Here is a 14588-nt window from a genome sequence, read left to right as displayed (position 1 = left end):
CAGGGGACCAGGGTCCCAGGGATAGGATCCCCAGGACACAGACGTATCAGACCCCAGGAAACGGGGCAGATACCTGCACGGGGAGGGAGAGGGGCCTCACCCCTTTTTAAAGAACATTTTTGGCCAGGGCAGCACATGCCCCCCCACTCCCCTTTTTATTTGGTAGGCAGCACCGGGGGGTGGGGTTCCACATGCGTGCCCCCCCTATTTGGTAAACAATCCCAAGGGGATTAGGTCCACGGGGCCTCATCGAGGCCCTGGGGTGGCCTAAGCCCCCTCATTTATTCATCTGTCCCAGGAGATGGGGGTTCCTGAAAATGTTGAGACTCAAGCCCCACTCATATCCCCGCCCCAAATAATTAAATATATTGATCGGAGACTTGCCGCACCCAGGGATCATTTTAGATGTATGTTTATTGATTCTTTCCTCACGATCACTCAGGATTTCACAGAAACCTACGGAAAAAGTATTTTTTTATTATAAGTTTTGGGTTGGGGGAGTTGCGCTATGTTTGCCAGTTTGTTTGTTTTATGAACAGTATGTACGAGTGTTGAGCAATTTACATTATGTAAATCAGTGAAGTTGGATAAAAATATTAACTAGGCCTGTTAGTATGGTTTTCCTCTCTAAAGGCATTCTAGAATGGACTATGGTGCAATAATATGTTCTCAAGTCAGTCAAATTTTACTGTGGATATAAAGTTGACTGTAGATTTAAATGTTCAAATCGGTGTTTGTTAGAACATTTCTTCCACATCAAAATGAGTTAATGAGACAGTTATTTTACCAGTGTGGTATAAATTGGTGGACATAGAACACAAAACAAAAATATGAGTTGCTGTGATACAGTGTATACAACACACAATTAAAAAAGTGTTCAAGTGTGGCAGTCTAAGGAGCTACATAATTCTAACTTCACCTATGGCCTGCGCTGCTTCAACCTTTCTTGGGATCCACTTCTAGAATCAGTTTACTGTCTCTATTCCAGTCGTTAGCCTGTTTCTCCTGAGGCTTAACTCTGTTGAATGGTACATTCCAGGCATGTAGGCATCTCATGGGGGTAAATGGGACCTAAACGAGATGGTCAAGGGATAATCATTGGGGGGAGCCAAATGGCACTCTTCTTTACACAGCTGTTCAAGCACTCATCCATGATTAACCAAACTTTAACACCCTTCTCCACAATGCGGTGCTGCACTTTGATCAATCCAGGTTCCTTAACCCCAATTCAGGGAGATGGAATGACTAAATATGCCAAAAACAGAAGGGGCGGATAGAGAACTTCCTCTTTGTACATTGTGGGGTGGGGATGGGGGATCCATGTAGCATTTTGTTCTACATAGAGAAATGGTTGAAGCTGCAGGTTGCTTGAGATACAGGACATCTTGCAACAAAAACTAGATGACTATTCGTAAAGGATGACATAGGAAAGTCTCCTGGCCACACACACACAGCACAGACTCCCTAACCTCTATACTCCATGGTGAGCTGTGCCTTTCTGCATCAAGCTATCTTCACCTTTATACCTTGTATTTTGCATTCGGCCACCTGGAATCAAACTATTAATAAAGTAGTTCAACGTCTTTACAATGACCAATATTAAACAATACTTACAGTGCTAGAATCTTACACAAATGCCATAAACATTACTTTGAGTTGCTTTAATAATGTGAAAAAATGGCTCAATGGGTTACAAAAATATTGAAAACGCTACACAAGGAGTAATAACTACAAAATATGAAAAACAAACTTGAGGTAATTACAAAAGGAAAATCGACCCAAGGAATGGCGGTCACATGCCGAGGGACATAAGGAATTTACATACGAAAACCCCATTTGATAATTATTTTATAAAATTGAAGGAATATATTGTACACGTAGCACTGAAATCTTGATAAAATGCCTAACGTGAAGCAGCAAGTTTTCACAATTTGGAAATAATTTCCTAGAATCTAGACGTAATCTGGAATGTGATGCATGCTCATCCACACCATCGTCCGCCGTTAGATACTCATAACACACAGTATGAACTAGAAAGACAAAGACAATACTGTAATTAGCAAAAGATATTGTTTTTGGATGAATAACATGCACATCTTTAAGTTAAACTGCTTTTGGTACAAAAGCCTTCCATTGTATTACTTTCTACTTTAACATTCTACATGCATATGTATATGTATACATTCTCACCGGTAAATGACTATTTGAATGGTCAGTGGGATAGTGAACGTTAGGCAGCTAATCAGGTTCTGCAGAATACAATACAACTACTGATGTATCCTCTCAGGTGAAGCTCTTTAACAAAAGTAACTTTTTTGGTATACCGAAGAAAGGGTTGTGCCCAAGCTGACCTACTCGTGTACAAATAGGATTACTGACTTCGAAGCCAGATTGTTCTACCCTCCACACTTGGCTCTAAGGAACAATAGTGTCAAAAGGTGGACAATCGCGGTTATTTCATATACACTTTTGGTAGCATAAACAGTCACAAGGTTTATTAAGCTTAAAGTATAGAAATAAAAATAAAATTACAAACTATAAAGTTGAAATTACAAATAATTATTTAGGTTTTTCGTTCCAAATAAGTTCAACAATCCATGCTGTATTAGAGAGGTAAATGGTAAAAGCACTAAATATGAATATCATGCAAGAATGCATGAAAGTAAGGAAGCCATCATTATACAGAGAACGGGGGAAAAAGTCCGATTTTAGAAGTTAAAATGTAAAACAGACCCCACAGCATTACTTTTAACCTAACAAAATTGAATATATTTTTTCCACATTTAGAAAAGTAAGGTCATGATCTACTCCGTCCAATAGACCCTTCTCTGCTTGCACACCCCTAAAATTAAGACAAGACCATAAATAGCCTTCAATTAAAAAGGAAAGCAACGCACATCCCTCAAATTTCTCTACATACAAAAACACTTTCCTTGAATTTGCAAAAAAGGTTCATATCTCTTGATGAAAATGCAAACCTTCTGGAAGTTGCGGCATCTGTGACTGTCAGGAAAGGTAACAAGTAGTGGCAATGAAAGTGCATCTAATAGACAAATGTACTAATTTTATATCAAGCTGGTAGCTCACTCCTCGTATTTTAAACTTAAGCCTCAGCTCTAGGGAGAGAATCAAATTATACATGGTGCAAAACCTTGTGTAGAGAATAATTTAAAACAAAAATAGTCTGGGATACTTCATTACAAGCCACTATAATTCTCTAACAGCACAGAAGCACCTTTGTCATCATTTCCGCATCTACAGAAAGCCTACACAGAGTACAAGGCTTTGGAAATCAGGGTGGGAGGCCTTTTTATTAGGCAAATACCTGGAAAGAATGTTTTTTTCTTAGCAACGTGAACACTTCTGTATTTTAATCACACCACTTTAGGCATCTAAATAGTTTATCATGGACCAGGATTTCAGGCTCAAATTATTAAGACCATGCAGAAGGGTAAACATTCCATCAGATTTAGAATGTCCATAGATAGGTCTTAAGGGCTGTGTTAAAGAGTATGCAATTCATTCTGCAAAATCAACATCTAGTCCTGCCAAATGTATTGCAATTCATGAACATTAGCTACAAATGTTAGATTCAGGGCAGATCGCAAAGACCATATCAATCAATTCAATGTAATCCTACAAATATCTGTTCTAGTTACAAGCAGAGCCACCATGACATGTGAGATGATTTAAATTAAAAAAAGATCACGCATAGCCCACTAATGAGGAACAGACAACAGCTCTAGTAGTCAGTACATTCGATTTTCAAATGAACCATGGTTTGGCCAATCACTTTTGGTTGCTCTTATATGTTGTGATAGTTACAATTAAAACCATGACTTAACACTTGCTAGGGATATTAAGACCCAGGACATCAAGAACTTAAGGTAGGAACCTCAGAGTAGATTTGCAGCAGAGAAACAGTTAACAAGGGTCAATCGAGAAAGTTTAAAGTTGATTAATTCCAAAAGGTGGGCTCCAGCTATGGTATGCCCTGAAAACCATTTGGGTTTGCGGCTAATAAATTGCAAAGTATGAAGTTGAAATTTGTCCTTAACAAGTTACAGACTTCTCAGAGGCACAAGTCGAAGGTTTTTGCAGAAAACAAATGATTACAGCACATTCACACAATATGCTATTGCTTTTCTAGGCACAAGCTTTTGAAAACCAATAAAAAGAAGAGGGGGTTATCATAGCCTTAAAGATCTGGTGCAGTTTGGAATATAGTGAATGCCTAAATTGGAATACCCTCGACACAACTGGTTCAGACCCTCAGATACTATGCGAAAACATTTTCCATTAAAATGCAGTCCTTTGAGATAGGATAATGAACAGATAATGACTGATTGTGTTTCCCTGGATAACAGTAGGACCTGCTAGGGCACAGGACAGCTGTTATTGTTCAGACAACCACAATCAAGCTATAAATTACTGGAGTGCAAAGAACCCTGGTCTCTGAATACATTTACACCACTTTTAAAGACTTACATCATCATATGAAAAATTCACTACTCCTTGTTGGGCTTGATCACGTCGTCGAAATGTTTCTGAAAATTACAAGAGATTTAAATATGTACATTAGCAAAGAATGACAATAGCCTCTGCAAAAGATTTACCAAATTAAAAAAATCCATATCAATCTTGAATAAAAGATAATTAAGTTTACAACCAAAGTAGAATCCTTTGAAATAACTAACTTGTCTATTTGAATTTTCTATCTCTACCAATGGACTTTACCCAGAAGCAGGTAATATTATCACCAGCATTACGAAATAGCCCTTAACTTAGTAATATTACATGTCTGATTAACTAGATATAGGTTTTAAGATTTCATAAATGCCTGATGTGTCAAACTTCACTTTGAGAGTGCTTCAGTGTGTGTAACTTTGTGTAGCGCTGACTCTTCGTATCAACAAGTCTAACATGTTTGTAACAGAAAAGGGATGTTGAAATGCATTTACACACTACCATCTTCAACAAATACTATAGCAGGTAGGTTCAGCATCCATGCCAAAGTACTTCTTTAGCTTTCAATACCTCAATAGGGTTTAAAAACAAATAAATGAGGTCACACAAAGGGATTGAACAAACAAAAGAAAAAAAAAAAACTTTTGAATTGGAGTTGTGTAAGATCAGCTTGTAAGAGCCTGGTAACACCACATCTACACTTGTTGAAACCAATAAATACAGCAATCTACCAACGCAATGATATTTCTGCCCGAGAGGTATTCTGTTTCAAGGGTTCCCTTGGGGACTAGAGATTCATGTTCTAGGTTTGCCAAAATCACTTGCAACTCTGGAAAGGATAGTTCAGATTAGGCAATGTGAGCTAATCGGATTTGGGCCTACAGGTACTGACGAGGTAGAGCGACTCGGACCCTACGTTCTGATGTCCTGTTATTCCAAGGGACAGTGTTGCTTCCAAGCAGAAACACTGCTAACAAGGGAGTATGTAGGGCATATAACTTTAGATTCACGATGGAGCAAGACTTCAGGTTTTGGGTGTTTTGAAGAGCACATAAATTTGGCTGATGAGGTGTTGACATGAACGCAGAAATTCTTCAGTTTTGTTAGAAATGTCTCACAAAGCTATCAAGTCATGCACAGGAGATACCCCGAAAGGAATACATTCTAGGGATTGTGTAGTCTGAGTGGGTCCAAGGAATAAACTGCACAAAGACAACTAGGAGATTAGGTGAAGTTCTATTTCTCAGATGTTCTTCTCTTATATGACCTGTGGAGTAACATGCCTCACTGGATTCTCGGAAAGGCTGTTTTTGTAGTATTGATTGTTCCCTGTAATATAATTGTCCTTCCCAAGTCTCTTGGAAAAATGAGCAGGATACCATCATATCTTATAAGATTTTGAGATGCAAGGACCTCTTAACTCAGAATTGGTATAAGCAAAGCTGGAAACTGAGGTGATCGAATCGCTGGGACATCAGATGCTTTGGAAGTTGGACCCCGTTCTTGTATGGGCTTCTGGCTGGTGAGAAACATACAAAGATACCACTCGGAAGCATGATCTCTTCTGAGGAAGCCTCCAGAAGTTAAGATGGAGTCCTGATCCTGTTTTAAGACTTGCAGCTCGATGATGGTAAAATTGGCATGAATTCTAAAGCGAGAAGTGAAACATGGTGCAACAGTGAAAACGTCGACTTTGAAGAAATCCTTCACATCTACGATAGCCCAGACCCAGATTCTTTGGATCACGAACATTGAAACCTGGGTATGTGAGAAGATGAGTTCATTGTTGTTTAGTAGAAGTGATTATGAAAGTTTGGTGTTGTGGCACCAAAAGGCCTTTCTTGGGACAGAGGAAAAACAGCCCAAACATCTTTGTGTTAATATGCTTCAAATTGAGAAAATGTGTCTTTAAATATTGTATAACAGAACATGGAAATATTCTACCTTTTATAAATAGAATACCATGGTACCACATTGTTTTGTCTAATTGTATACGCCATTTTGAATGAAATAAAGCATTGTTAGCTAGAAAACCAAGGTTTACTTACCAGTGAGAGATCGGAGTTTGACACAGCAGGCAACGTAATCATCAAATGTAATCCTTCCATTGTTACTGTATCTTTTTGCAATAGCATTAAATGCTTGAGGACTCAATCTAAATCCTAAAGAAAAAAATAAACATAAGTATGACAAAAAGGTGCATTTCCTCCATTCATTAAGGTCACTGGCCTACTTGCAATCATTCTAAATGATGGATGGATGATGCAATGGTGCTCATATTAAAAAACATTGTGAGGGGGGCGGACACAACAAAAAACATTTTGCATTTTAAATGGATCCCAACCACTCAATATTTACCAAGAACAATCCAAGACCAAACACATCTCTACAACTTGTCTGCAGAATGCCCGTTTGTGAAGGTCACAGTGCAATATACTGGCATTCCCGTTTTTAAAAGAGTACCTAGTAGAATGTAAGTACTGCAAATGGTTATTTTATAATTGTGTTGCTCATGTTCTCTCCTTTGAGCGAAACACAGATTAAAAAAACGTTTTATAAAGATAAGTGAAGGCATTAGTTGACTGAAAATAAATGTACTTACTCATGCTTTCAAGGGCTCTCTGAAGCTCCGGGAAGTCTACTGTTCCACTTCGGTCAGCATCAAATGCCATGAAATTCTGCCTCCAACCATTTAAAGCCACCCAAAGTTCCTTAAATTCGTTAAAGCCCATTTTGCCAGACATATCTCTCTTCAAGTTGTCAAGGAACACATTTAAATACCTTACAAACATACAGGTTAACAAAACAAACAAAATGAGCGCACTTTCTAAGACGTCATTTTAATAGATTGTAGATCATGAACACCTACTTAGATTTTTTTGGAATTACATCAACAGGCTTGCGTATTTTATTAATTACAGAAACATCAGATTTGGAATAATGCAACAGTAAAAAAACTAATCACAATCTTGCAAGAACTATTGCTGGATCAATTATAATGCAATCAAGGTCTGTGCTTAGATGGCAGGCTAGCACATTCGAAAAGGGATACCTTCTCACACAACTACTACAGACATCCCTCAACTGACCTGTACTGAGCAACCACAGGTAGAGAGCATATAAAGGCAGCAAGATAGTAAGTTGGGGGGGGGGGGGGGGGGTTCGGGGGGGGGGTTTCCCAGTCCCTATGCCAGTGCTTTTTAGTTTGTTCAAGTCAGGTTATGTGCATTACAGTGGACAGGTCAGTGCATTGACTCCTGTCCCAGTCCAGAAACAGTGTTTGTGTCTTGCTATTTCTCTCATAGCTCCTCGGATGCTCTTTCTCCAGACTCATGATGTGCCTCTTTTTTCCTGAATCCATAGATCACTTCTCTCTCTGACCCAAAGTACCACGTCTCCTTCATCCACGTGGAGGTGAGGTGCCAATCTACATCCTTGTCTGGTCAGGCCTGTTATCTTCTGTTGAAAAATATAGGTGTAGCACAATCCACCTTTAAGGTTTAGAGTTTTTTTGTGGGTGCAAATAAGGTCATGTGAAGGGCTGCGGTCAATGGGTGCAGCTTGCAGTAAGGACAGACGCCTTCAAGTGTACCTACCTGTGGGATAATTAAAAATTCTGAGAGCAAAGGCTTCGGACAAGCCTTTGTAGTACAGGATTGTATGCAAATACCAAAACTCTAGTGTGGTCAAAAGTAATGGCAACAAAATGGGTCTTTCTCCAGTAAGAGTATGCAGTACCAGAGTCACCTTACCAGCATTATGGGTTGTTCAAATCCAAACCTGAAAGGGCCCACCCAACCAATCAAATGCACTTTTATTCTAGTTCTGCCCATGAGTCTAGGAATAGCCCATCTGGTCTACAGTGTGAGTGGTTAGCAACGGTTAAAATACGTATATGACAATGTTCAATTGGTCAGTCTATTCCCCCTCAGTCACTATTGGGCTGGCCAGCACGGAATACAACACAGGTTGTGGCATAGTCTCCATTTTCATAGATTGTAAACTTCTGGGCAGTCACCAAGAGCATATAAAACGTAATGCGTGTGGCATTATCGCTATTCCATTGGCCAACACTATTATCCAGAACATGCACAAAGTCCGACAGTACATAAAGTCTATTCACATGAATATCTCTTTTGCCACTCCTCAATTAAAGAATTGGCTATGCTATAGTGTATAGAAGCATTCAAGACCAAGGGGTCACTTACGCTGGCATTATCTTAGTTAAGCGATTGCTAAATTAACCCTATCAATTTAAAATGCCTTCACTTCCTCAATCTTTCAGTACTTTTTTTTTTATAAAGAAAAAAAGGTTCGCACATTACTTCTACAGGTGCTTTGGGTCAACATAGGTCACCAGTCTGTACACACATTTAATGTATTGCTGTATTTGTTGTGATATATCAGGCTAAGACTAGTTGCAGATTACAGCTTGTGTCAAGAGTGGTCAGACAACTGTACTAATCACCAATTTGGATACAACTCCACCAGCCTATGATTATTTAGTAAAGGATCAGCAAAGTAACACTAACAAAAAGTGGCTACCAAGCTAGATTTCCCTAGAAAATGTGTAGATTCAGCTGCTCAGCGTACAATAATTTGTTTAAAGGTAGCAGCTGCTCTGGTCATAAGTTTAAGGTCACACAAAAGAGTCCCTATAACGCAATAGCCTTACTTTGGATTTTTATGTGGATATACCACTACTTTCCCCATGTGGAAGGAATCACAGTTGCGTAGCTAATTTAAAGTTATAAATAATCCTTTTTGAGCAAAAGTCAATGGCTAAGACAGGTAAGTATCAGACTGTGTTGGCCCATCCTTCCACTGAACGTACACGCAAGAAATCCGAGACATAAAACAAGTCATTCATAATCCACTCTGGAATATGTGCATACTTTACATATTTCCTTGTACAGTCTTATGAATCTGGCATTTACGCCCATTTCTTACCTTTGGTGTACATAGTGCATGCATTTTCATATATGGTGCAAATACCCCATTTTTGAAAGTTTATATTTTCCGTGTTTTGTCTACAAGTGCTGGCATTTCAAATGCAAACCTGATAAACCTACAAAGACTGGTGTACACCACTGCTCTACACAGAGTTAAATACATCTTAAAACAGGTTAATTCCCAACAAGTAAATACTTAAATGGTTGACAATTTTCTACTGTATACTTCTAGGGAGTCCCCTGCCATTAACCTGAGGGTGTGCGTGTACACACACACACACACAAATTCCTGCATACTTTACTTACATACATACCACCAACTGCAACACAGCTTTCAAAAAGGAAACACAATTTATATATTTTTTCATTTGCAAATCACAACTAGATGCAGTAAAACGTTATGAACAAGGCCATAGTTCACGTTTAGGTGACTCACAATAAACCAGCTGCACTAGCAGACCCCCCCCCCCCCACCCCCCTCTCCCCCCGGCCTTTTGACTAAGCCTGCTCAGCTCATGCTTGAGGCACACTGAATCTGTAAATTGGACATCAGTGAGTCGGATACACTGAGTGACAAAAGTGGGCTTCTAACTTATTCCTGTAATTAAAGGGAGCCATAGTTACTCTGCTCTACTATTTGCGAATCTCCTTTTATGTGCAGACTCCATTACAGCCACACATTGGTTTGTGTGATAAAAGGAGGTTAGCACTAAAATACTTTAATGTCGGTGCCATAGCCAGAATAACCCGAGGTATTCTTTTCTGTAGTATCTAATCACCACCAATAACCCAGATCCACAATATAGTTTGCTACAATAATCGGACATTTTCCCTCTAGGTATACTCGTTCTATATTCATATACGTGGTTTATTTTCATGCAAGTGTCAAATATATAAGCATGTTTATTCAGGTCATAATTTATTGGAAAGTGATAATGAAGTTTGCTTGAATATATTCTGCATTTCCGTATGGCTAAATTTCTCTTTTCCTTTAACTGTTTTTAAATAGTGAACAATATTTTGTTGAAGCAGAGAACTTCACTTCTTGTTTATTGCTGTTAAACAATAGGCAAGGTTTAACAGACTAAGTGAAAGAACAGAGTGTAATGAGATAGAGAGGAACTTCATACCAAAGACTAGAGACAACAGAACAGACACCAATTTTGTAGCGCCCGCTTTTGTGGGGCCTAAACAGCACAGAGAGCCAAATCAAAGCAACTGTGGCAAGAGCACATACTCTTACTTAAAACTGCTATTTTTCACAGTGGGTTTGCTTAAGTTTCCTTCCTTTTCCTCCCTAAACTCTGCTAAGACAACTAGCAAGCAAATTTCCCAACACCCCTGCCCCCCATTGAATTTAAAAGGCAGAAACGGTATACAACGTTTACAACAAAGTTTTTACCACGCACTACCACTACAACGCAGGCATTACCACGCATACCATTACAACGCATTGCGCTGGGGGGCGCTCTAGGATAGGGAATAAGTATAATTTTATATCCAACACCTTCCCTAGTGTCCACGGGGACTGGAGGTGGAATATAAAATTATACTTACCACTATCCTGCACCTCTAAGCGCTATGCTGGCTGATAGGGCTAGGGTCCGAATTAGTTCTTAGGGCTAGGGTTTCTATTGGACATAATGTTTAAAGTTTGTGTTTCGATTGGCTGATCAGGCTAGGGATGTTACCAGTGAATAGGGCCAGGACTCGACTGCATCAAGGGTGAGGGCTAAAAATCTGATCTGCACATGATCACTAGAGATGCTTAATCTTGGGGCATCTCAGCTAAGGGTGGAAAGGACAAGGGCATCTTCCCTTGTGGGCCGGGTCAGGCCTAGGGCCAGAGATGCAGCCTTTTTAGGTCTCGCCTAGCGAATGCAGCGAATGCTCTGCTTCACCTTGGCGAGACTATTGTTTTCTGTTTGTTGCGCGAAGTGAGACAAACCATGTGCGCGCACGGACAGGCGATGTGCACGCGCATGGCATCTCCGGTCTACCTCACACGCTCCCACCGTGCGCATGTTCTACCCAAGTGCCGATAACCACAGGAAACTTTGAAACAGAGTCCCCCCTCCCTCTCTACCCACCTCCCTGTCACAGGGAGGGGTTGGCCCGCCTTCTGACCCGAGGAAAGGGAAGTAACTTTGTTCAGAGAGCGATCAGTGTGTTTCCCCGGCTGATAAGTCTTCTCCGGAGCTGCAAAACCTCTGCGCATTCCACTAATGTTCCTTTTATATTAACAGGCATTTTTTCTGCTACTTTCCACCACACAACGCTCAGTGGTGGCAGCAACCACAGAGCCAGGCTGCCTGCAGCTCCCACCTCCCTCCTTGCAGCTCTCAGGTCCCTTGCACCCTCACTGACTCGTGTGCACGGCATTGCAATCCGAACACACAGAGGTAAAGCCCGCCCGCGGAGGCACGCTGACCGTCCCGTGTGGAGATATTTTAATGCATGCTTCTGTGTCTGATCTGCTGCTTGAGGAGGCGAAGCCGGGGTGTGTTAGAGCAGAAGGTGGCCTACGGCATGAGTCTAGGGCAGAGGGTGAGCTTAGGGAGTGGGGCTTCTGTAGGAAAGGAACGTGAAAAGAGGAAAGGTGCATGGAGGAGAACAAAGATGATGGGATGGCGGTTGGATTGTTATGGAGTGAGTGAGAAAGGCACAGCGGGTGTGCAGTATGGAGGGCAGGCAACAATACATGCGGGTATGTGGTTGTGCAGGGGATTAAACTAGGCTGGGTGCAGCAGGACTAGGGTGCAGGTGAGTGCGTGGAGGGTGCGTACTGTGTAGGGCAGTGTCGGCGTGTTGCCTAAGGTCGGGATGAGGAACGCACTGCTAGATGTGTACGCAGGAAGTGAAGTAGGGAAGCAGTCGACATGCTGGCTCTCTGAAGAGGATGAAGTGTGAACCGTTTTTATGAGGGTGGTGTAGGTGTGTATGACCTTGTATTCAGTAAATGAAATTAAACATTAGTATATGTACACTGAAAAGCTTTCATTGTGACAAATTACATGAAAAAGAAGTGTGCATGGGTAGAAACACTTTCTATTGTCACTAACACCATCATATGCAGATCAGGGTGCAGATGTATGTACACCAAGTCTCAGATGCTGCTCTGCCTAGGTAATCATAATTTACAAATTGTTTTTACTGGATATTTGCCTAATGCGTTTAGACTTTGCATGTAGATCCGAAAAAAAAAAAAAAAGCATAGCCCAGAATAACTACCACTGATCTAAACAGACAAAGTTACCCTCACATAAACAATGCCTGTAATTCACAGCAAGTCAGCAGATGTTAAACAAACATTTGCAATGCAATAGGTCTCGCATTCGCGAAAATTTAAGCTATTGGCATTTAAATGACAATGCCTTTTATTTATGGGTTTTCAAAACCAACACAGATAAAAGGCTTGTCATTTACAATGCCAGTAGCTCAAAGTCCCGCAAATGAGAGACCTATTATATTGCAAATGCTGGTTTCATTTTTTTACCATTTACCGGCAAATTCTTTAAGCAATTCACATCCTCAAACATACAAAACGCAATCTAAATGCACACTCCTCATTACAACAAACAAAAGAACATTTCAACATCTCAACCACTACGTAACCCACAAACATCTATATACCCTTCTACTGCCACACAATGGCACCTTCACACTCCCATCCATTCTGTCCTATACCACAATCAAATCCACACAACACCAACCCAAGTTATACATAACCTTTAACACACACTTCATGTTTCGTACACACCAGCTCTACCTTCCAACTCCTTTTTATCACCACCAACCCTATAGTCAACCCACTCACATTATCCACCCTCCCTCGTTTTACCAAAGCTACACCAACAAACAATCCTTACACTCCACCACACAACCTATTGTATCTCTTCCTAACAAAACTAGTACACTTATAAGTCCTGCCCATCTAATCACAAACCACATACACTCTTCCAATGCACATCACCACCACCTTTACTAATTAACGTCCACTCACCAACAGTAAGTCATCCACTGAAATTCACTAAATCTCTCATCTCACCAATACGCAAACCATAACACACAGATATATCACAACCACAGAATTTCATAATACATTCCTTCATGAAACACCAACTCACACATGCATGACTACATAAAAGATACAAGTCCAAACCCAACATGAATTCAAAACTTCCTATCTTCATCAACACCTACCGCAAACATCCCAACACTGTCACCCGCCTTTCATCCACTGCGCAATTTCAAGCCTTAAAAACACGACCTACATACTTCACCGCCACCCCTAAACCATACACCTTCCACCTTAAACAGTTGCAAACAAAATAAACTCAACACAACTTTGCATCTCTTGGTCTATTACGCAACAGAACTACTTTACAAAAAACACAGTCCACCAACTCTCTCAACTACCATTTCCACTGCCTTCACTCAGACCCAACAAAATGCCTTCCAATCTTGCAGGATGCGGATTGCAATACAGACAAACACGATTGCTATCATGATACAGTTCATACCAACACTAATAATGCACCTGCTAGTAGTTCAAAGAATACTACTCTCTTCTAGAAAACAGTCACACCATCACCAAAACACAATCTCTAGACTGCCTACAAATAAATGCTCGATCACTCTAAAAAACACACACCACATTTACGACCTACTCACTGACACAGCATAACTGGCCCTTCATAACTAAATCATGGTGGGGAGAAGACAGGACCCCAATATTGCATGAAACTATTCCTCAAGGCTATCAAAAGGTCATACAATTAAATGGGCAAAAAGGAGGCAGCCTCACTGTTCTATTCAATAAAATAATAAACCTCACCAAAGCTTACATTTCCCTATAAGTTTGTGAGGCCCTCATCATCAGATGCAACCCTACACCTACTTTCGCCTGTAACTTACTTCTTCACAGACTACCACTTAGCAATGCAACATTCCTAGAAATATTTTCAAACTGTATGCTCCAACTCAAACCTATGCATCCTTGGTGACCCAAACATGGTTCAAAAACCCAATAGGCCCCACCAAGAACTAGCATCACTGGCCTAAACAGAATGAACCCAAATCATATTGTCCACAAACCCACACACATTGATACACATTCTAGATGTCATTTTAGCAAAATCAAGTACTAGTTATCTTTTTAAAGATTAC

General features: G+C 40.4%; 1 protein-coding gene across 2 annotated transcripts in view; it reads right to left on the bottom strand.

Annotated features, from left to right (window-relative positions):
* Positions 1-1646: 1646 nt before the first annotated feature.
* The window catches only part of SRI (sorcin), an 80002-nt gene continuing 67060 nt past the window's right edge, over positions 1647-14588 (bottom strand). For both annotated transcript variants that reach the window (XM_086941834.1, XM_086941833.1), the window contains exons 5-8: positions 7070-7217; positions 6516-6629; positions 4489-4547; positions 1647-2030 (exon numbers count right to left, since the gene is read on the bottom strand). In XM_086941834.1, the coding sequence (XP_086797960.1) occupies positions 2004-2030; positions 4489-4547; positions 6516-6629; positions 7070-7217 (348 nt within the window). In that variant the 3' untranslated portion in view covers positions 1647-2003. The remainder of the gene's footprint in view (positions 2031-4488; positions 4548-6515; positions 6630-7069; positions 7218-14588) is intronic.

This window comes from Lissotriton vulgaris, chromosome 10, assembly GCF_964263255.1.
Source record: "Lissotriton vulgaris chromosome 10, aLisVul1.2, whole genome shotgun sequence".
NCBI lineage: Eukaryota > Metazoa > Chordata > Amphibia > Caudata > Salamandridae > Lissotriton > Lissotriton vulgaris.
Note: the sequence above shows the minus strand (reverse complement) of the source record. Positions and strands in the feature narration are given on the sequence as shown.